General features: G+C 40.1%; 1 protein-coding gene across 2 annotated transcripts; it reads right to left on the reverse strand.

Annotated features, from left to right (window-relative positions):
• Positions 1-53: 53 nt before the first annotated feature.
• Positions 54-21201, reverse strand: LOC117325126 (dual specificity protein phosphatase 23-like). Of its 2 annotated transcripts, none has more exons than XM_033881088.1 (4): positions 20850-21201; positions 3133-3316; positions 1790-1893; positions 54-350 (listed from the first exon to the last, which is right to left on the reverse strand). In XM_033881088.1, exons 1-4 carry the CDS (start codon positions 20889-20891, stop codon positions 138-140), a joined length of 543 nt encoding a protein of 180 aa, XP_033736979.1. In that variant the 5' UTR covers positions 20892-21201; the 3' UTR covers positions 54-137. The 2 variants fall into 2 exon arrangements, with proteins under 2 accessions (XP_033736979.1, XP_033736980.1); XM_033881089.1 differs by lacking the exon at positions 20850-21201 and adding an exon at positions 5726-5985.
• Positions 21202-21743: the final 542 nt, after the last annotated feature.

Raw genomic sequence — 21743 nt, forward strand, 5'->3', positions numbered from 1 at the left:
TAAACATAGTAATGTATAAAAAAAAACCCTAATAATTTACAATAATACCTATCTAATTTGTCCAGGGAATGTTGTTTATTTTTTATTTTCACATCAGCAACACGTTTACCGATCCGACAAATTATCTTCACTTCCTGCTACTTTTTACAGTCCGGTTTGAGTTTGACCTTCGTGTAGTTTGCATATTCAAATATGACCTTTTCTTGTTCTTTCGTCTCCACCGATCCCGGCCTATACATACGTATCTGGTCGAGTGCATGCTTGGGCTCCATACAGAACTCCTTTATGAAGTAACAAGCCAGGACTGTTCCCGTTCGTCCTTTTCCGTGAGCACAGTGTAAGCCAGCAGCCTACAATCAAGCAACACTTAAATATTGTTATATATATGTATCATCATTTGAAATTTGTCATTGGAATCATTCAATTAATCTGATGTTTTTATTAGCGACATTTAAAATGATTTCTTGTACAGCTCTGTCTTGTTCGCTGGAAGAGTCGTCCGGACATATTCATCCGGATATCGTGACCTCTAGCAATACAATTCTACCACCCTTTCAATTGAATGATAAATACATTTTAATTATTTAGATATTTACATTAAAACAATAATATGGGATTTGACACCCATAATTGCCATTGCTACCCAACGCCCACAGTTTTGGCCGAGTATTGTGGCACGAAATGAACCAATTGCGAAGATAAACAAAACCTTTTGCTACAGAGCACGCGCTGCCGCCACACTATTTCAACTTGCGCTGTTATTTTGTTCAACCTTTCATTTTTAAACCTAATTTATTTATTTATTTAACCAGCTGTACACCACCTAAGATGTTGTCTAATTAATGACAAGATGCCTTCTGCGAATTAATAATCGACCAAGGGGATCATTAACACAAACATAACGATATTTTCCGTTTTTTATATTTTAAACTTGTTACTGTTCCATCTTCTATGTCTATAGGTGATCGTTTATGATTTACATGTGTCTTGATAAAGGGGCAGATCGCCAAGAAAATTTGACAACTTACTTATTTGTACTGTCGTTATTACTACATGACTACATTATCTATTTCCAGTAATACCATTCAGCGAAAATCTGTTTGTTAGGATCCAGTACCTATATTGGACCATGCCGTCGTCATTACCTACTAGATCCTATATATATATAATCAATAACCATGAAAACTACCGAACTACTTAGTACATTATGTATTCCTTAAAGCTGTAATATAGCTGTAAACACTTTCTCAATTCTGTGATATCTCATTACTTTTTGAATGGCTTAATACTTTTTGTTTGATGTATCCATTGTTATAGCATTTGATTTAAATGTTTCAAATAAGAAAGGACACAAAAAGACATGTTATGTGATGTCTTTGGAGATAGATAATTAATTACATTGTATGCCTTACAGTGTTGATACACATATCAAAATTCAAAATTCTCGTTCTGTTACATTTATTGTACATTATGTATATGCAATTTATAAAATCTGCTGTTAAATAATAAGTTGCGTCATTCATCAGGAGTAAGAGTACACATTCATGAAGGAAAAAAGCTTGAAAATTTTACATCTGCTCTACCATCTGTTATTTTATGTACTTAATTGCAACTACAAGTCAAATAGAATGAGTGAAACAAGTGATAAAGTAGGCTTTAATTTGCCAAAAAAACGTCCCTGTCTATCGGGACACCCACTGAGGGGGATATACCAACCTTCCCTGCCTGTAGCGCGGTCTTTACCTGTCTATCGGGACACTCACTAAGCATGCTAAGGGGGCATACCAACCTTTCCTGCCTGTAGCGCGGTCTTTATGATGTCTATACATCGGTCGATCTGTTCCACAGTTGGCGGAGTGAAATCAACCACTTTTACGGGTAGAAGGGTGATTTCTGAAAGTCGGGAAAAACATCATTGTTAAAGCATGCCATAGTTTCCATGTAGATCGAGTATAAACCATCCACATGGTCGATACAGTTTGGTCATTTTCAAAACAACAAGTGCAAATGTGCTTATCGATATGTACAGTCTGGTACACTGTACAGTATGTTAACAAAATCTGGTCAGACAAGAGAGGGCTATAGAGCTTGTTCCCGTTGTTAGGTCAATAGCTTAGTTACTGAATTAGGCAAAGATATTATACAGTTGTTTCATGCCTTATCAGCCAACAGTTAAAGCTCCCAGGGGTTGGTCTCAACACTCCTGTGAGTCTTGGCCAGGGGATAGAACTAAAAGGCTTCTTCACAAGTACTAACGCTCAACTAAAATAAAAATGTTCGGCGGTGTCAAAGGAGACATAAGGAAAAAGAAAGTTGTTTAGAAAGAACAGATCAGATCCAAAATGAAGTCGCTTCTCACGGTCATGCAATGGGGACAGCAAGTGGACGTTATATACATGGGAATTCATGTGCGGATGTCTTTCAGTCGGAAATGGTGTAAGTTAGAAGACGTTATATACCAGTGATGTCATGTATATGTGTGGGTGTCTTGCGGCCGAGCGTGACGCCAGTTAGCGGACGTTGTATACCTGGGAAGTCTTTCGGCTGTGCGTTACGCAAGGTTTCGTATGTTACATACAACGTCATATACACGTCAAGTTGCAGACGTTGTATACCTGGGACACGGATGCCTGTCTTGCGGTCGGGAGTGACACCGTGTAGCGGACGTTATAAACCTTTGAAATATTTTATCAATGACTGTCTTTCGGTATAGATTGGTGCTAGGTAGCGGACCTGAGAAGTCGTGTACGGATATCTGTCACTCTGTCGAGAGGGACGCCAGGTAAAGGACGTTATGTACCTGGGAAGTCATGTAAGGATGATTGTGTTACGACCTACACAGACGTAAGGTAGCTAACTTATATACCTGGGAAGTCATGTAAGGATGGTTGTGTTACGACCTACACAGACGTAAGGTAGCTAACCTTATATACCTGGGAAGTCATGTACGGATGGCTGTGTTACGACCTACACAGACGTAAGGTAGCTAACTTATATACCTGGGAAGTCATGTACGGATGGTTGTGTTACGACCTACACAGACGTAAGGTAGCTAACCTTATATACCTGGGAAGTCATGTACGGATGGCTGTGTTACGACCTACACAGACGTAAGGTAGCTAACTTATATACCTGGGAAGTCATGTACGGATGGTTGTCTTTCTGCCGTGAGTGAAATCAGGTAGCCGACGTTGCGTTCCACTAGATACTTCATGTTTTCGGGCGAGTCAGGGAAACCCATCGCACACACCTGGTCCTCTACAACCCAGGAAAAATTCCCTGGCATTCGGGAACGGATAGCATCTCCGACGATCGGCTGAAATTACAACATTAAAAGCAAGAAATAACTTCGGCATAGCAGATGATTTTGCGTTAAACCAAGAAAACAGTATTTAGTCGGTATTTGTTAGGAGCATTAGCATAAGCTGTTTTAATTAGTGTTCAATTATTTTTAACAGTTACTATTCAAATCGTTTTACCAAGCATTCATCATTATAACATAGATAAATTACAACTTCATTTGGTATGACGTCACAACACTTTAACTTCCTCTTTATTACTAGGTCACGTGTTTCATCAATAACTCTCCTATATTCGTGTAGCTACACATGTACTTTGTTGTGGCATTGTGGCTGGCGTCGACTGCAAGGTGTCCAACAAGCGCAACAACAAAACAGCAACCGTTTTATTCAGATATGTGTGCGATCATTGAAATTGCAAAAAAAAAAGTAAAAACCACTTGGGAAATCACATTGATTTCCTTTCATCAAGAAATGTAGAACGTGTAAGCAAAAGAGGTGTAGGATTTGTACGGATATAGAAATGCAAAAAAAAAAAAAAAAAAAAAAATTGAATTTACTGAGAAAATTAAGTGGGGTATATTTAGACTGTAACAGCCTTCAATTCTTTTCTTATTAATATATTGTTTTTTTTCGCGCTTGTTAAATGTTTAAAAATAGTCCTTACACAAAAGCAGGGGTCTAACCCTGCACACTATGATGAACTTTTAGATCATGTCTTACAAGTTACACAGGATCCCTTTGTTACATATTCGTGAGACACAATCACCCTATGTGCTTCTTGTGTCCCCTCACCCGTGACGGACAACGTAATACGTCACGTTATATTTTCGGTATTTCTTGGAATTTGAATACTACTTGTAATACTTCACATATATTTTACAAGATGTATATGCTATGTATTTTTCAACTTGAAATAAGAATTATAATCCAATGATAAATACATTATGTAACTAAACTAGCGTGGGCTGGTGCCAATTATGGATATCTGAACTCTTTATACGGACTGGGCTGATGCAAATTACGGATATCTGAACTCTTTATACGGACTGGGCTGGTGCCAATTATGGATATCTGAACTCTTTATACGGACTGGGCTGGTCCCAACCATGGATATCTGAACTCTTTACACGGACTGGGCTGGTCCCAACCATGGATATCTGAACTCTTTATACGGACTGGACTGGTGCCAATTACGGATATCTGAACTCTTTATATCGACTGTGTTGGTCCCAACCATGGATATCTGAACTCTTTACACGGACTGGGCTGGTCCCAACCATGGATATCTGAACTCTTTACACTGACTGGGCTGGTGCCAACCATGGATATCTGAACTCTTTACACTGACTGGGCTGGTGCCAACCATGGATATCTGAACTCTTTACACTGACTGGGCTGGTCCCAACCATGGATATCTGAACTCTTTACACTGACTGGGCTGGTCCCAACCATGGATATCTGAACTCTTTACACTGACTGGGCTGGTACCATGGATATCTGAACTCTTTACACTGACTGGGCTGGTGCCAACCATGGATATCTGAACTCTTTACACTGACTGGGCTGGTACCATGGATATCTGAACTCTTTACACTGACTGGGCTGGTACCATGGATATCTGAACTCTTTACAAAAACCTGGCAGGTGCCAACCATGGATATCTGAACTCTTTACACTGACTGGGCTGGTGCCAACAATGGATATCTGAACTCTTTACACTGACTGGGCTGGTGCCAACCATGGATATCTGAACTCTTTACACTGACTGGGCTGGTCCCAACCATGGATATCTGAACTCTTTACACTGACTGGGCTGGTGCCAACCATGGATATCTGAACTCTTTACACGAACTGGGCTGGTGCCAACCATGGATATCTGAACTCTTTACAAAAACCTGACAGGTGCCAACCATGGATATCTGAACTCTTTATACGGACTGGGCTGGTCCCAACCATGGATATCTGAACTCTTTACACTGACTGGGCTGGTCCCAACCATGGATATCTGAACTCTTTACACGGACTGGGCTGGTCCCAACCATGGATATCTGAACTCTTTACACGGACTGGGCTGGTCCCAACCATGGATATCTGAACTCTTTACACGGACTGGGCTGGTCCCAACCATGGATATCTGAACTCTTTACACGAAGCATTTAAACACGAACTGTGCTGGTGCCAATCGTAGATATCTAACGCTTTATACTAATCGGCTAACCAACCCTAGATATCTTAACTATGTATACAAAAACCTGAACGCGGACTGTGTCGTACCAACCCTAGATACCTAACGCTTCGTACTGCAGACTGTGTGGCACCAGCTGTAGATAGTTTAACTCCATGACATACAAACCGGGCTATAACTATAACTACCTGGTATATACAAATGTAACAAAATATAATGTTTTAGAAGATATACCAACCGCTTCTGCCTCCGACATGATCCTGCCACCTCTCTACCCAGCGATACCCCTGTTTGGATGTAAGCTATACTAATGTACATCTCGCGCATGCTCCTTGTAAATAATTCATCTTTCAGCTCCAGTCCACACACAACATGGTGATACTCGGGTCATTGGAGGACAAACGGGTAAAGTCACGTAAAATCGTCTGAACCCAGGTTAACATTAAGATATACTCCGTAATTGTAATACGTGTTTTTATAATAACAATGTCTCAACGGAACCACCGGATACAGCTTTAATGACAGAGTTCCTTTGTAGTGTATTTATAAGTGTAGTTTTCCCGATGTGAAAGTCATAAACAAGACTGGGAATAAAATCAATAACATACGTCTGTCACTCAACCATACACTGATAAGTATATGTCATTGAATACTCAGTGGTGTGTATCGTGTCTAGAATGACAAGTATATATAGTAATACGGGAAGACAAACGGTCAAGTTAAAAACAAAATGGATAAAGAAAAGCACATACAATAGATGTATTTACATAAGCCACACAAAAACATCTACAAACTACACCCAGTTATGGAGTGAATGTGTGTTGCGTGTCGAAGTTAGTGAAGCGGAAGGCAATGGTAGCATTTACAAGTGTAGAGTAACCCGAGAGATGTGTCAAGGATGTCAAGGATCAGTTGAAAACAAAAAGTATGAACTACACTATTATTGAGTGAATTCGTAGACGGTTCTTTTATCGTACACCACGGGTAACAATATGTTTAGAAGACAGCGGCCCATCTATTATTGTTATTTACAGCGCAAACTGACTGAAAATAGCTAGCTTACCTGGACATAGTATGATTCCTCTGCCCAGTCACAATGTTATAAAGACATGACAACAAGACACCATGGAAGGAAAGAAAGGGATAAAAATGACGCTTGGTGTCAACACATTAATTTTTGTTTCAGTAATATCCTCATAGTAAAGGTAGGGAAGGAAATCCACATGTTCACAAAATGATCAATACAGAGTTACAATGTACTTATTATCAAATATCCATGCAGGTTTCTCAAATAATCCAAACATAAATTTAGAAAGTTGAATTCATTTGGCCTGTCTTCTATGGATATCGTATCACGTCTTCATGTAATATGTTTTCACGATAGCGAAGAGCCATGAAAAAAACACGGAATACACGGCATTGGTACTAGTATCAACACCTTGCGAATGCCTCGTTGCATGCATTTACATACATCAGATATCGGGTATCAGATGGAGCCTATGAAACCTCACAATGATACAATAATATAAATACTGGATACACTGGATATCACTATCTTAATGTTACTCTGGATACGATGACTATCATTTACCTTCTGTTACCACTAAGTGTGTATACGATGACTGTCAGTCACCTTCTGTTACCACTAAGTGTGTATACGATGACTACCAGTCACCTTCTGTTACCACTAAGTGTTTGTAGAATGTTACCCTGGATACGATGACTGTCAGTCACCTTCTGTTACCACTAAGTGTGTGTATACGATGACTACCAGTCACCTTCTGTTACCACTAAGTGTGTGTATACGATGACTGTCAGTCACCTTCTGTTACTACTGAGTGTGTATACGATGACTACCAGTCACCTTCTGTTACCACTAAGTGTGTGTATACGATGACTACCAGTCACCTTCTGTTACCACTAAGTGTGTGTAGACGATGACTACCAGTCACCTTCTGTTACCACTAAGTGTGTGTATACGATGACTACCAGTCACCTTCTGTTACCACTAAGTGTGTGTAGACGATGACTACCAGTCACCTTCTGTTACCACTAAGTGTGTGTAGAATGTTACCCTGGATACGATGACTATCATTTACCTTCTGTTACCACTAAATGTGTGTAGAATGTTACCCTGGATACGATGACTACCAGTCACCTTCTGTTACCACTAAGTGTGTGTATACGATGACTATCATTTACCTTCTGTTACCACTAAGTGTGTGTATACGATGACTGTCAGTCACCTTCTGTTACCACTAAGTGTGTGTATACGATGACTATCAGTCACCTTCTGTTACCACTAAGTGTGTGTATACGATGACTGTCAGTCACCTTCTGTTACCACTAAGTGTGTGTATACGATGACTATCATTTACCTTCTGTTACCACTAAGTGTGTGTATACGATGACTGTCAGTCACCTTCTGTTACCACTAAGTGTGTGTATACGATGACTATCATTTACCTTCTGTTACCACTAAGTGTGTGTATACGATGACTGTCAGTCACCTTCTGTTACCACTAAGTGTGTGTATACGATGACTGTCAGTCACCTTCTGTTACCACTAAGTGTGTGTAGACGATGACTGTCAGTCACCTTCTGTTACCACTAAGTGTGTGTAGAATGTTACCCTGGATACGATGACTGTCAGTCACCTTCTGTTACCACTGAGTGTGTGTATACGATGACTACCAGTCACCTTCTGTTACCACTAAGTGCGTGTATACGATGACTGTCAGTCACCTTCTGTTACCACTAAGTATGTGTAGATGATCACTGTCAGTCACCTTCTGTTACCACTAAGTGTGTGTAGACGATGACTGTCAGTCACCTTCTGTTACCACTAAGTGTGTGTAGAATGTTACCCTGGATACGATGACTATCAGTCACCTTCTGTTACCACTAAGTGTGTATACGATGACTACCAGTCACCTTCTGTTACCACTAAGTGTTTGTAGAATGTTACCCTGGATACGATGACTGTCAGTCACCTTCTGTTACCACTAAGTGTGTGTATACGATGACTACCAGTCCCCTTCTGTTACCACTAAGTGTGTGTATACGATGACTGTCAGTCACCTTCTGTTACTACTAAGTGTGTATACGATGACTACCAGTCACCTTCTGTTACCACTAAGTGTGTGTATACGATGACTACCAGTCACCTTCTGTTACCACTAAGTGTGTGTATACGATGACTATCAGTCACCTTCTGTTACCACTAAGTGTGTGTAGACGATGACTACCAGTCACCTTCTGTTACCACTAAGTGTGTGTATACGATGACTACCAGTCACCTTCTGTTACCACTAAGTGTGTGTAGACGATGACTACCAGTCACCTTCTGTTACCACTTAGTGTGTGTAGAATGTTACTCTGGATACGATGACTATCATTTACCTTCTGTTACCACTAAATGTGTGTAGAATGTTACCCTGGATACGATGACTACCAGTCACCTTCTGTTACCACTAAGTGTGTGTATACGATGACTATCATTTACCTTCTGTTACCACTAAGTGTGTGTATACGATGACTGTCAGTCACCTTCTGTTACCACTAAGTGTGTGTATACGATGACTATCATTTACCTTCTGTTACCACTAAGTGTGTGTATACGATGACTGTCAGTCACCTTATGTTACCACTAAGTGTGTGTATACGATGACTGTCAGTCACCTTCTGTTACCACTAAGTGTGTGTAGACGATGACTGTCAGTCACCTTCTGTTACCACTAAGTGTGTGTAGAATGTTACCCTGGATACGATGACTGTCAGTCACCTTCTGTTACCACTGAGTGTGTGTATACGATGACTACCAGTCACCTTCTGTTACCACTAAGTGCGTGTATACGATGACTGTCAGTCACCTTCTGTTACCACTAAGTGTGTGTAGACGATCACTGTCAGTCACCTTCTGTTACCACTAAGTGTGTGTAGAATGTTACCCTGGATACGATGACTATCAGTCACCTTCTGTTACCACTAAGTGTGTGTATACGATGACTACCAGTTACCTTCTGTTACCACTAAGTGTGTGTATACGATGACTGTCAGTCACCTTCTGTTACCACTAAGTGTGTGTAGAATGTTACCCTGGATACGATGACTATCATTTACCTTCTGTTACCACTAAGTGTGTGTATACGATGACTATCAGTCACCTTCTGTTACCACTAAGTGTGTGTAGAATGTTACCCTGGATACGATGACTGTCAGTCACCTTCTGTTACCACTAAGTGTGTGTATACGATGACTACCAGTCACCTCCTGTTACCACTAAGTGTGTGTAGACGATGACTGTCAGTCACCTTCTGTTACCACTAAGTGTGTATACGATGACTACCAGTCACCTTCTGTTACCACTAAGTGTTTGTAGAATGTTACCCTGGATACGATGACTATCATTTACCTTCTGTTACCACTAAGTGTGTGTATACGATGACTATCAGTCACCTTCTGTTACCACTAAGTGTGTGTAGAATGTTACCCTGGATACGATGACTGTCAGTCACCTTCTGTTACCACTAAGTGTGTGTATACGATGACTGTCAGTCACCTTCTGTTACCACTAAGTGTGTGTAGAATGTTACCCTGGATACGATGACTATCATTTACCTTCTGTTACCACTAAGTGTGTGTATACGATGACTACCAGTCACCTTCTGTTACCACTAAGTGTGTGTATACGATGACTGTCAGTCACCTTCTGTTACCACTAAGTGTGTGTATACGATGACTACCAGTCACCTTCTGTTACCACTAAGTGTGTGTATACGATGACTGTCAGTCACCTTCTGTTACCACTAAGTATGTGTAGACGATCACTGTCAGTCACCTTCTGTTACCACTAAGTGTGTGTAGACGATGACTGTCAGTCACCTTCTGTTACCACTAAGTGTGTGTAGAATGTTACCCTGGATACGATGACTATCAGTCACCTTCTGTTACCACTAAGTGTGTATACGATGACTACCAGTCACCTTCTGTTACCACTAAGTGTTTGTAGAATGTTACCCTGGATACGATGACTGTCAGTCACCTTCTGTTACCACTAAGTGTGTGTATACGATGACTACCAGTCCCCTTCTGTTACCACTAAGTGCGTGTATACGATGACTGTCAGTCACCTTCTGTTACTACTAAGTGTGTATACGATGACTACCAGTCACCTTCTGTTACCACTAAGTGTGTGTATACGATGACTACCAGTCACCTTCTGTTACCACTAAGTGTGTGTATACGATGACTACCAGTCACCTTCTGTTACCACTAAGTGTGTGTAGACGATGACTACCAGTCACCTTCTGTTACCACTAAGTGTGTGTATACGATGACTACCAGTCACCTTCTGTTACCACTAAGTGTGTGTAGACGATGACTACCAGTCACCTTCTGTTACCACTAAGTGTGTGTAGAATGTTACTCTGGATACGATGACTATCATTTACCTTCTGTTACCACTAAGTGTGTGTAGAATGTTACCCTGGATACGATGACTACCAGTCACCTTCTGTTACCACTAAGTGTGTGTATACGATGACTATCATTTACCTTCTGTTACCACTAAGTGTGTGTATACGATGACTGTCAGTCACCTTCTGTTACCACTAAGTGTGTGTATACGATGACTATCATTTACCTTCTGTTACCACTAAGTGTGTGTATACGATGACTGTCAGTCACCTTATGTTACCACTAAGTGTGTGTATACGATGACTGTCAGTCACCTTCTGTTACCACTAAGTGTGTGTAGACGATGACTGTCAGTCACCTTCTGTTACCACTAAGTGTGTGTAGAATGTTACCCTGGATACGATGACTGTCAGTCACCTTCTGTTACCACTAAGTGTGTGTATACGATGACTACCAGTCACCTTCTGTTACCACTAAGTGCGTGTATACGATGACTGTCAGTCACCTTCTGTTACCACTAAGTGTGTGTAGACGATCACTGTCAGTCACCTTCTGTTACCACTAAGTGTGTGTAGAATGTTACCCTGGATACGATGACTATCAGTCACCTTCTGTTACCACTAAGTGTGTGTATACGATGACTACCAGTCACCTTCTGTTACCACTAAGTGTGTGTATACGATGACTGTCAGTCACCTTCTGTTACCACTAAGTGTGTGTAGAATGTTACCCTGGATACGATGACTATCATTTACCTTCTGTTACCACTAAGTGTGTGTATACGATGACTATCAGTCACCTTCTGTTACCACTAAGTGTGTGTAGAATGTTACCCTGGATACGATGACTGTCAGTCACCTTCTGTTACCACTAAGTGTGTGTATACGATGACTACCAGTCACCTCCTGTTACCACTAAGTGTGTGTAGACGATGACTGTCAGTCACCTTCTGTTACCACTAAGTGTGTGTAGACGATGACTGTCAGTCACCTTCTGTTACCACTAAGTGTGTGTAGACGATGACTGTCAGTCACCTTCTGTTACCACTAAGTGTGTGTAGAATGTTACCCTGGATACGATGACTATCAGTCACCTTCTGTTACCACTGAGTGTGTGTATACGATGACTACCAGTCACCTTCTGTTACCACTAAGTGCGTGTATACGATGACTGTCAGTCACCTTCTGTTACCACTAAGTATGTGTAGATGATCACTGTCAGTCACCTTCTGTTACCACTAAGTGTGTGTAGACGATGACTGTCAGTCACCTTCTGTTACCACTAAGTGTGTGTAGAATGTTACCCTGGATACGATGACTATCAGTCACCTTCTGTTACCACTAAGTGTGTATACGATGACTACCAGTCACCTTCTGTTACCACTAAGTGTTTGTAGAATGTTACCCTGGATACGATGACTGTCAGTCACCTTCTGTTACCACTAAGTGTGTGTATACGATGACTACCAGTCCCCTTCTGTTACCACTAAGTGTGTGTATACGATGACTGTCAGTCACCTTCTGTTACTACTAAGTGTGTATACGATGACTACCAGTCACCTTCTGTTACCACTAAGTGTGTGTATACGATGACTACCAGTCACCTTCTGTTACCACTAAGTGTGTGTAGACGATGACTACCAGTCACCTTCTGTTACCACTAAGTGTGTGTAGACGATGACTACCAGTCACCTTCTGTTACCACTAAGTGTGTGTATACGATGACTACCAGTCACCTTCTGTTACCACTAAGTGTGTGTAGACGATGACTACCAGTCACCTTCTGTTACCACTTAGTGTGTGTAGAATGTTACTCTGGATACGATGACTATCATTTACCTTCTGTTACCACTAAATGTGTGTAGAATGTTACCCTGGATACGATGACTACCAGTCACCTTCTGTTACCACTAAGTGTGTGTATACGATGACTATCATTTACCTTCTGTTACCACTAAGTGTGTGTATACGATGACTGTCAGTCACCTTCTGTTACCACTAAGTGTGTGTATACGATGACTATCATTTACCTTCTGTTACCACTAAGTGTGTGTATACGATGACTGTCAGTCACCTTATGTTACCACTAAGTGTGTGTATACGATGACTGTCAGTCACCTTCTGTTACCACTAAGTGTGTGTAGACGATGACTGTCAGTCACCTTCTGTTACCACTAAGTGTGTGTAGAATGTTACCCTGGATACGATGACTGTCAGTCACCTTCTGTTACCACTGAGTGTGTGTATACGATGACTACCAGTCACCTTCTGTTACCACTAAGTGCGTGTATACGATGACTGTCAGTCACCTTCTGTTACCACTAAGTGTGTGTAGACGATCACTGTCAGTCACCTTCTGTTACCACTAAGTGTGTGTAGAATGTTACCCTGGATACGATGACTATCAGTCACCTTCTGTTACCACTAAGTGTGTGTATACGATGACTACCAGTTACCTTCTGTTACCACTAAGTGTGTGTATACGATGACTGTCAGTCACCTTCTGTTACCACTAAGTGTGTGTAGAATGTTACCCTGGATACGATGACTATCATTTACCTTCTGTTACCACTAAGTGTGTGTATACGATGACTATCAGTCACCTTCTGTTACCACTAAGTGTGTGTAGAATGTTACCCTGGATACGATGACTGTCAGTCACCTTCTGTTACCACTAAGTGTGTGTATACGATGACTACCAGTCACCTCCTGTTACCACTAAGTGTGTGTAGACGATGACTGTCAGTCACCTTCTGTTACCACTAAGTGTGTATACGATGACTACCAGTCACCTTCTGTTACCACTAAGTGTTTGTAGAATGTTACCCTGGATACGATGACTATCATTTACCTTCTGTTACCACTAAGTGTGTGTATACGATGACTATCAGTCACCTTCTGTTACCACTAAGTGTGTGTAGAATGTTACCCTGGATACGATGACTGTCAGTCACCTTCTGTTACCACTAAGTGTGTGTATACGATGACTGTCAGTCACCTTCTGTTACCACTAAGTGTGTGTAGAATGTTACCCTGGATACGATAACTATGATTTACCTTCTGTTACCACTAAGTGTGTGTATACGATGACTACCAGTCACCTTCTGTTACCACTGAGTGTGTGTATACGATGACTGTCAGTCACCTTCTGTTACCACTAAGTGTGTGTATACGATGACTACCAGTCACCTTCTGTTACCACTAAGTGCGTGTATACGATGACTGTCAGTCACCTTCTGTTACCACTAAGTATGTGTAGACGATCACTGTCAGTCACCTTCTGTTACCACTAAGTGTGTGTAGACGATGACTGTCAGTCACCTTCTGTTACCACTAAGTGTGTGTAGAATGTTACCCTGGATACGATGACTATCAGTCACCTTCTGTTACCACTAAGTGTGTATACGATGACTACCAGTCACCTTCTGTTACCACTAAGTGTTTGTAGAATGTTACCCTGGATACGATGACTGTCAGTCACCTTCTGTTACCACTAAGTGTGTGTATACGATGACTACCAGTCCCCTTCTGTTACCACTAAGTGCGTGTATACGATGACTGTCAGTCACCTTCTGTTACTACTAAGTGTGTATACGATGACTACCAGTCACCTTCTGTTACCACTAAGTGTGTGTATACGATGACTACCAGTCACCTTCTGTTACCACTAAGTGTGTGTAGACGATGACTACCAGTCACCTTCTGTTACCACTAAGTGTGTGTAGACGATGACTACCAGTCACCTTCTGTTACCACTAAGTGTGTGTATACGATGACTACCAGTCACCTTCTGTTACCACTAAGTGTGTGTAGACGATGACTACCAGTCACCTTCTGTTACCACTAAGTGTGTGTAGAATGTTACTCTGGATACGATGACTATCATTTACCTTCTGTTACCACTAAATGTGTGTAGAATGTTACCCTGGATACGATGACTACCAGTCACCTTCTGTTACCACTAAGTGTGTGTATACGATGACTATCATTTACCTTCTGTTACCACTAAGTGTGTGTATACGATGACTGTCAGTCACCTTCTGTTACCACTAAGTGTGTGTATACGATGACTATCATTTACCTTCTGTTACCACTAAGTGTGTGTATACGATGACTGTCAGTCACCTTATGTTACCACTAAGTGTGTGTATACGATGACTGTCAGTCACCTTCTGTTACCACTAAGTGTGTGTAGACGATGACTGTCAGTCACCTTCTGTTACCACTAAGTGTGTGTAGAATGTTACCCTGGATACGATGACTGTCAGTCACCTTCTGTTACCACTGAGTGTGTGTATACGATGACTACCAGTCACCTTCTGTTACCACTAAGTGCGTGTATACGATGACTGTCAGTCACCTTCTGTTACCACTAAGTGTGTGTAGACGATCACTGTCAGTCACCTTCTGTTACCACTAAGTGTGTGTAGAATGTTACCCTGGATACGATGACTATCAGTCACCTTCTGTTACCACTAAGTGTGTGTATACGATGACTACCAGTTACCTTCTGTTACCACTAAGTGTGTGTATACGATGACTGTCAGTCACCTTCTGTTACCACTAAGTGTGTGTAGAATGTTACCCTGGATACGATGACTATCATTTACCTTCTGTTACCACTAAGTGTGTGTATACGATGACTATCAGTCACCTTCTGTTACCACTAAGTGTGTGTAGAATGTTACCCTGGATACGATGACTGTCAGTCACCTTCTGTTACCACTAAGTGTGTGTATACGATGACTACCAGTCACCTCCTGTTACCACTAAGTGTGTGTAGACGATGACTGTCAGTCACCTTCTGTTACCACTAAGTGTGTGTAGACGATGACTGTCAGTCACCTTCTGTTACCACTAAGTGTGTGTAGACGATGACTGTCAGTCACCTTCTGTTACCACTAAGTGTGTGTAGAATGTTACCCTGGATACGATGACTATCAGTCACCTTCTGTTACCACTAAGTGTGTGTATACGATGACTACCAGTCACCTTCTGTTACCACTAAGTGTGTGTATACGATGACTGTCAGTCACCTTCTGTTACCACTAAGTGTGTGTAGAATGTTACCCTGGATACGATGACTATCATTTACCTTCTGTTACCACTAAGTGTGTGTATACGATGACTATCAGTCACCTTCTGTTACCACTAAGTGTGTGTAGAATGTTACCCTGGATACGATGACTGTCAGTCACCTTCTGTTACCACTAAGTGTGTGTATACGATGACTGTCAGTCACCTTCTGTTACCACTAAGTGTGTGTAGAATGTTACCCTGGATACGATAACTATGATTTACCTTCTGTTACCACTAAGTGTGTGTATACGATGACTACCAGTCACCTTCTGTTACCACTGAGTGTGTGTATACGATGACTGTCAGTCACCTTCTGTTACCACTAAGTGTGTGTATACGATGACTATCAGTCACCTTCTGTTACCACTAAGTGTGTGTAGAATGTTACCCTGGATACGATGACTATCAGTCACCTTCTGTTACCACTAAGTGTGTGTAGAATGTTACCCTGGATACGATAACTACCAGTCACTTTCGGTTACCACTACAGTAAGTGTGTGTAGAATGTCATTTATACGGTAATCTATGAAGAACAAGAAATTTGCTTGTATGACCTCCGCTTGGAACACTCAGCCATGAACGTAACTAAAATAAATCTGCTGCACCAGTATCAGCTACTTTGTCTCGGTACAGAGGCGTCAATGGTCACACCACCTCGCTCAGCCAGCATATTATTTTTGTGATACAAATGGGTGTAGTCTGTTTCAATATAGGCTTTAATGAATATTTGAATACCATTTAGCTAACGATCAAAGCTAAAAATACTTCTTAAAAATATAGAAAGGAAAAATGTATTATCAATTATGCTCGCAGCATCAAACAACGATATAAAAAATAACGTGTATAATGTATATGTATTCATAAAAAGAATCATTTGTCATTTTTATTCAACACACACTTAATGATGATATATATTACCGAGGAATAAATCAGAGAGATTGCTGTTTTATGAAGCACTTGATTGTTACAGATAATGCTATTCAACAAATACAGGCGTACTTTCTTATCTTTACAAACCTAGCAACTAACTGGTTAACGACAAGAACGCCAATGACATTTTGTCAAAACAGTTGATATGGTGAGAATTGTGCATAAATAACAAAAAAATTTAACAATATCTGTCTACCTTCGGTAGTGAACTATTAAGTATTTGAACAGTTTGCGATTGTCTCATTTTTCATGAAAATGTATTATGGTGAATGCTTATATTAACGTGGACTACTTGAAGAATTGTAGAGTGGAATACTATTTGGTTCATGATGGACTTCTCGGAATTCTCGGTGAAGACAATACGTAATGTTGAATGATATTGGAGATATGAAGACCGGAAGAGTCCAGCCACTGTAGCAACATTGAACAACATCTTTGTGACATTTGGAAAAATACATAGCCCGGATGTACCATTGGTCTGGCTGCCTATGTATTCCTCGACAATGTGGAAAAACTAAATCACGAGAAAACAGATCCCATTCCATCTATGTTTGACTTAACACCTGTGTTATAGAGACTTCGATGATGATATTTCAACAATGACAGAAAATACCTCAACCTTTAGTGTTAGTGAATCATTGTTATACAGAGGTCGGACAAAGCTTATTCCGAAGATGCCGACACGACAAGCAGATATAGATCTTCAAGGAGCATTCACGGTGACAGCATAATGAAAGTGTGTTCTTCTCTGTGAAGATACCAATGCACAGGGTTAAAAGATAATGGAATTTACTACCGAGAACATCATCAGAAGATTACAAGCAACACTAGCCACCTTTGGAGATAAAACATTCTACTCTTGTCCGGGACTGTTCAGTCAACTCTACTGTTTTCTCTTTAGTGTTGGCTCTGCTACCGGACAAACGTAAACAGACATACGTTTACCCCTGAAGGGTGAGATAGCACAGAAGAACTTGGTCTTTGACACAGACTATATGCTTTTGGCCTTTGAAGTGGCTGCAAAGAACACTGGAAAAAGTGGAAGATGTGTGGTTTGAGTTGACGTATTACAGGACAACGATCATGTCAGTCAAGATGTGACGAATATCACAGATATACAGAGACTTTGATAAAAGGTGATGGGCAACATAATGGACCAATAACAACGAATAATTTGTAGGCCTGGCACAGCAATCTGAACCAGTCATCATTCCAACATCTGCTCCGTGGTGAAACTGCTGCAGGATTCAAGATGAATCTAATGATGACAAGACGAGGAAGTACTGGCTAGGTCATCAAGGTTAAACTGTAGAATGGATGTGATGACATGTGCAGCTTTACATCTGATCTATTTAAATTAGCAGAGCGATGAGAAGAACCATATAAGACAAGTATACATGTGTATCTTAATGCAGTGTAGTAGTGAGATGCAAAAAACTGTATTAGTACCTCTGTGCGACATGTTCTTGTTGATTCGGGAACAATACAGAATATCCCTGTACATTTTCGTTCTGTCATCAGGACTTTGACAGCAACACAAACATGGCGTCCACAAAACTGGACGGTGTAGATATCGAACACTTACGGCGTCCTTCAGAACACGTCATTAGTTACTACATCTGCGTTTGAATTATTTAAAAAAAAAAGTTTGGTGATGTTTAACGTCTTTTTAATAGCCAGAGTCATATGACGACACAACATACCTACACTGTAAATAAACTGGGCCTCTTTGACAACCACTAAGTAAAAGACAAGATGCAATATACGCCAAACAATTATCATCGATATCAATTTTCAAGTCTTATTGGTTAATCTTTTGCAATTTCCCAAATCAACGATGCTTATTGAACACAAAGTGAATGGTATACAGACGTTTGGTAGTTTATATTGACGCTGGAATCTTTGTTCTTGCTGTGGTGTTGATGTGAGATTCCTGTTCCCAGAACGTGTTTCGTACTTTGTTATAAGGGCGATAAAAACAGTGTCTTGCTTTCGCCTTAAGACACTCTATCAGACAATGATAGCCCTTGTATTGTGAACTCTATAATTCCAAAGCCTATTCCTGGATGATAATCCCTAGTGCGATATGTATGATATTTACCGACATGTTATTTATATAAATTTATTGTGGATATCAGACTTTGATGAAACTTTGATTTCTAAAATAAAGATTGATTATTAGTGCTTTAATCATTTCATAATCTTAAATGTTATCTATTCTCATATGAATAATGAAAATGGCATTAATTGTTGTTTTGTCTTGTTAAATTGCGTGAGCATACCAGTAACTATATATAGGCGAGCATATGTCGTGGATTGTTTGGATACGGGTTATAAAATTGGTTTCGTTATTTATGTTGCTTCTTATATGCATCACAGTGAAGACTTTTAACAAATACATTAATTCCAAATAACAAACAGAAAATTTAGTAATACAAAAGATTTTGAAAACGTATGTACATATTATATATAAAATGAGAAATTGTTATTGTGATAATACTGTGATGTAGACATAGAGGACACGGGTAAACACAGCTAAGAAGCAATGCCTTCCCGAAACCAGTCCATAGCCATTGTTAAAATGAGGTAGGTTTGTTGAGTTTATTGGTTGGGAAGACATCAAATATATGACACGTCCAAAAACCAGAAACAAACAAATAACATCATCAAATGATTGAAGCCTGTTGCATTTGAACTTCATATCAACTAAATCAAAGTGTTCATACACCTATAAGGCATATTCTGTGCAAGGGTCATTCAACATTCATAATACGCAAACGCAATATTCTTACTCATTCGAGCATAACACGACCTTTGATAAGCCAATACAAAAATCAAAGGATCAAAATGATTTATTTTAGTTTTCTTTTTTAAACATTATTGCGATTGTAACAAAATTGGGTTTTGGAAATACCCGTGACTGGTGATAGGCTTTTGATCTGATTGAATGTTAAAGCGCCAATATTGTGCTGATATGTTGGTCATTAACAGGCCAGGGTTAAGACGATACGATATCGTGCTGATTGTTGGTCATTAACAGGCCAGGGTTAAGACGATACGATATCGTGCTGATTGTTGGTCATTAACAGGCCAGGGTTGAGACGATACGATATCGTGCTGATTGTTGGTCATTAACAGGCCAGGGTTGAGACGATATGATACCGTGCTGATTGTTGGTCATTAACAGGCCACGGTTCAGACGATAGGATATCGTGCTGATTGTTGGTCATTAACAGGCCACGGTTCAGACGATAGGATATCGTGCTGATTGTTGGTCATTAACAGGCCACGGTTCAGACGATAAATGATATTATCCCCGTACATGTGTTAGGTAGTGCAGGTAGTGCCTAAGAATTATACTTGTTCTTAATATGTTTTTTCTTCAGGACGTTTCCCTGAACACGGTCTCACTTTCGGGTTTTAGTTGAGCATACGCCCCTGTGAGGAAGACATTGAGTTCTGCCGCTGGCCGAGACACTATTCTGCCTTAAGAATAATATGACCGGATTTGTTGTCCTGTTTGGTGTCTCTGGCAGTATGCTTCAGTGAGGTAGCACTATAAATCCGCGCTGTGATAATGAGACAAACACAGACATACCGGTACAATACTAAACCAAACTCGTGCAGTGTTACACGAAGGCTTGCTCTCCATTCGATTGTTATCGTGGTATTTTGATAGTTTGAAGACAATCCAAATATATTTTAGAAAGTTATTTACATGAAAATTGTTAATCAATTTCTTGTTTTCTAAAACACGGTGTGGTAAATCACTAAATTGCCAGTGTCCTGATGTCAATAGCAGCTCTGTTCAAGAATACTTTTACAAAACACTGACAACTACAATGAAAACAAAAACAAGAACTGAACAATACGTTATTATGATCGTAGACAGTCGATACACATGCGAGCAAATTAGGTAAATAGGTGTATACTTACCGAACATAAACAAAAGAATAAAAAGGTAGACAGGGAAGACATTCTGAGTTGACGTCTCTGACTCCGGAGTTGTTGGAACAACGTTACGCCACAGAGTTAATGCTTCACCTTGCGTACTGTTGATAGCGATGTTTGATTCGACCATCTTGCTGTATTACTATAGTAACAGTCTGATGATATTGATCATCCTTCATATTCTTCAATTCACATGCTTTGATATAGTTCTTGTATACTACTGAACGTTATATATATAACATGGTTTTATGTCGCTAGATTGATTTCAGTCGAAGCTTAATTCATTGAGCATACGTATTCCAGTCAAAGCTATAAATACATTCTGGCATCAGTTCAAAATAATGGTATGGCTATAATACAGACACTCGGAGCTTCTCCTACATGTAGTGTACACGTGTACATCAGTGTTACACAAGAGTTGTCTTTCTTACCATGGCAACCTACATGTACAAGTTCTGTACGTGGTTTTAGTTAAATTTGATAATGTTTTCTAACGCTTTAAGCTTGAATGTTAACAATCTTTCTAGTCACAGACATTTATAGTTAAAAAATGCATATAAGTTAGAGGAACTAGAAAAATCAACCACAGAAACACACACTGTATTGATTTAAAGAAAAAAAATCGAACTGTGAATGTTTTATTTTGATATATTATCTATTACAGAGCTGACTGCCAAAGAATTGTAAATTCCTTTTTTTTTGTCAGAATGAAATCTATGTTTAAATTCTACAAATAATTTCATTATCGAATAATAATAATAATAGATATCTGATAGGCCCTTTATAAAATAAGCACGAGCAAAGTATGGCGAAAAAAAAAAAAGTCATCAATTGTTTCAGGTATCCATGGCCGTTCGAAAAACTGTCGATTAAAAGTTG

Source organism: Pecten maximus, chromosome 4 (genome assembly GCF_902652985.1).
Source record: "Pecten maximus chromosome 4, xPecMax1.1, whole genome shotgun sequence".
Taxonomy (NCBI): domain Eukaryota; kingdom Metazoa; phylum Mollusca; class Bivalvia; order Pectinida; family Pectinidae; genus Pecten; species Pecten maximus.